The sequence below is a fragment of the Octopus bimaculoides genome, chromosome 1, assembly GCF_046866305.1.
Source record: "Octopus bimaculoides isolate indiv1 chromosome 1, ASM4686630v1, whole genome shotgun sequence".
NCBI lineage: Eukaryota > Metazoa > Mollusca > Cephalopoda > Octopoda > Octopodidae > Octopus > Octopus bimaculoides.
The window spans coordinates 121,821,680-121,825,061 of NC_142928.1; the positions used below are offsets into that span (position 1 = coordinate 121,821,680).

General features: G+C 33.3%; 1 protein-coding gene across 6 annotated transcripts in view; it reads left to right on the plus strand.

Annotated features, from left to right (window-relative positions):
• The window catches only part of LOC106870856 (rRNA N(6)-adenosine-methyltransferase METTL5), a 22,269-nt gene extending 19,976 nt beyond the window's left edge, over positions 1-2,293 (plus strand). For all 6 annotated transcript variants that reach the window (XM_089357133.1, XM_014917088.3, XM_014917091.2 and 3 more), the window contains one exon: positions 2,107-2,293. In XM_089357133.1, coding sequence (XP_089213259.1) covers positions 2,107-2,265 — 159 coding nt within the window. In that variant the 3' untranslated portion in view covers positions 2,266-2,293. The remainder of the gene's footprint in view (positions 1-2,106) is intronic.
• Positions 2,294-3,382: the final 1,089 nt, after the last annotated feature.

The following is a 3,382-nucleotide window of genomic DNA, read 5'->3' on the forward strand; positions in this document are numbered from 1 at the left end:
GCGGACGTTAAACGATGATGATGATGATGATGATGATGATGATGATGATGATGATGATGATATATATATATATATATATATATATATATATATATACAAGCAAATGCACCTCTCCTTTGGACAGTCTAAGTTGCTTTGGTGGTATCTTTTTCACCAAATAATCAAACTACTTAGAAGGTTTATGAGTAGCACTGCAATCTATGTTTCCAATCAACCTAGGAATGGAAAATGAAATCGAAGGCTGGTTATTGTGGAGGTCATTACACTTTAACAATCATAGAACATATAAGTTTGCAAGTAATGCAAAGTAGAGCTACTGAAGTGTTTTGGGGGTAGATTACGGATAATGACTACAAAACATAGTTATTTTACATGAAAGTGAAATTTCTTGTCAGAAACAGCCACATAGATGGTGTAAGGAAATTGAAGGAAGATGTTGAAACTTCCCCTCTGTGAGTTTATTTTTTTCAACAGCAAAGGGAGCTATTTTTTTCAGAAAGATAAGCTAACAAAAGCCCCTTTATTCTGTCTTCCCACATAGCCTACGTATAAAGTAACAGTGAATGCTGCATAAAGTTAAACTGGTATGGAGCTTTCTGAAAGATAAGTATAGCTTTTGCTAGTGTAAGGAAAACTCTTATTTAAAGGTTGATTCTTTGGGACGAATCATGTGTTATTGTTTAAAAAAAGGTTGAACGACAATGCTAAAATGTATTTGAAACAATGGACTACAGTCAAACTATCATAATGGATGGGTAAATAAGCATCTTTAAAGGGAAACAACGCATTGGTAGGTAAACAAAGGTATCAACAAATAGAAAAGAGGGAAGGGAACATCACCTTTCAAGTAATTCAGAGTAGGTAAAGGTAAGCTTGCCAAAATTTAATGCAAGTTAAATATGGAAATTAAGATTGTCTGGTGTTGGATATTCATCGTGTAGAGTGTTTCTAGTCAATTTAATCATCGTGGCGGGCAGACAGTCGAAATAAATAAATAGATAAAATCGTTTCAGTTTTATAAAAAGATTAAAAAAGTTTGGAAGACCTTACATACAAAAAAAAGCTATGTCCATTTAGGTCTATTTACATGGGAGCTCTGGGCCAAATGTTTAGTGCATGACTATTCTTGGGACATAAGTAATGTGTGTGTAAAATTTGGTGAAAATCAGTTGAGAATTGTGGAAATGTATGCGCTAATCATTATACACACACACACATACTGTGATTTATATACACTATATATATATATATATATATATATATATATATACTGACATATATCAAAAAGAAGAGTATTTAGTCATATAACACTGCTTCAGAAAACCTGTTCAACTCATGACAGTATGGAAGAGCAGATATAAAACAACGATGATGACGATATATATATATGTGTGTGTGTTTGTGTATTCATGTCTTTGTATATATGTAAGTATGACCTGGATTGAAGACTACCCACCACATTGCATATGTGTTCTATTTCTTTCAAATTGTTCTATATTTAAGAGGTGAGGAATTATGTACATTATTTACATTTGATGGATATTCGTCCTCATCTTTGTTGTTAACACAGCGTTTCGGCTGATAAACCCTCCAGCCTTCATCAGGTATCTTGGGGAAATTTCGAACCTGGGTTCTCATTCCTAAGGTATTTTTTGATGTTGTTGTTATTATTATTATTCAAGTCACTGCCTGGAATCGAACTCGAGCATATGGCGTAGTGTTTAAGAGTGTGGGCTACTAACTCCAAGATTCCGAGTTCGATTCCAGGCAGTGACCTGAATAATAATAATAATAATAATAATAATAATAATAATAGCAATAACAACAACATCGAAAAATACTTTAGGAATGAGAACCCAGGTTCGAAATTTCTTCAAGACACCTGATGAAGGCTGGAGTGTAAGATGAGGACGAATATCTGTCAATTGTAAATAATGTTCTTTCGAATTGTTTTGTTTTTTATACCAGTGTTTTCTTACAGCTTCTCTCTACTTCTCTCTTCCTTTCTCTCTCTCTCTCACACACACACACACACATGCTCTTATACATATCTTCCTTTGTAAATTGTCTAAACCAAATCATCATATCCCATCCATTTATTTGCAGTTCATCAAGAAAAAAGCTGCTGAGTGGCAGGTGAACCTTGAAATTGTTGCCCAACTTCGTTTCAACATTGAAAACACATTCAAATGCCATAAAAAGAAATCTGTTGATATTGATGTGGATTTCCTTAGACTGTCATTTCAATCAAACTCTCAGACTTGATCTAATAAATAACCTTTTGCTCTAATAACATTTTTATCTGTTGTTGTTCTATGTAGGTGTGGTGGTTAAGAAGCTTGCTTCTAAACCATGTGGTCTTGGGTTCAGTCCCACTGTATAGCACCTTGGGCAAGTGTTTTCTACTATAGCACTGGGCTGACCAATGCCTTGTTAATGGATACTGAAAGAAGCTTTTTGTATATGTTTGTGTGTATACACCTTGTCTTGATATCTCCTGATGATTGTAAAGGAGCATGTTGTTTGTTTCCAGTCTTCTATGAACAATATGCCTGGCCATGAGGAAATATTACCTTACTTGGAAACTGGTGAGGATTGGTAATAAAAAGAAATCTGTTGATATTGATGTTGATTTCCTTAGACTGTCATTTCAATCAAACTCTCAGACTTGATCTAATAAATAACCTTTTCCTCTAATAACATTTTTATCTGTTGTTGTTCTATGTGATAACATTTAATGGATCTCTTCAGTTTGGCTCATAGATTTTTAGATTTATTTTTTTTAACTGAACAGTTTGAAACTTCATATACATTTGTAATTTCTCACACTGGACACAGTTTACTTTCAACATTTTTAACAAAATTTCATATTTTAGAAGTTATTTCGTGTTAGGTGATTTTAACCAATCAACGACGTGTATACAGCTGAAGAAATCTACTTATGTTTGCGATAGTAATTGAAGTGCAGCAACTTCTGGGTCATACACAGTTGAAGAATACATTTAGTAGAGATAACTTGGAAGTTGTTCTTCGATTACTATTGCAAACAGCAGTAGGTTTCTTCAGATGAATACTCATCATTGATTGGTTAAATCTACCCAAATATGACAATTTTAACATGAAATAATTTTGAAAATACAAAATTTTGTCAAAAATGTTGAAAATAAACTGTGTTCAGCGTGAGACATTACACCAGTATACAAAATTTCAAACTGTTTAGTTAAAAAAAAACTGTGAGCCAAACTGAAGAGATCCCATTTAATGATGAGAACAAGTTTAATTAAACAGAAGGGTCTGAGTATGATATAATGGCCCAGAAAGAATCATTGAGAGCAGACATTAAACAGGGATTGAACATGAATGATAAAACATGGCTTAGAGC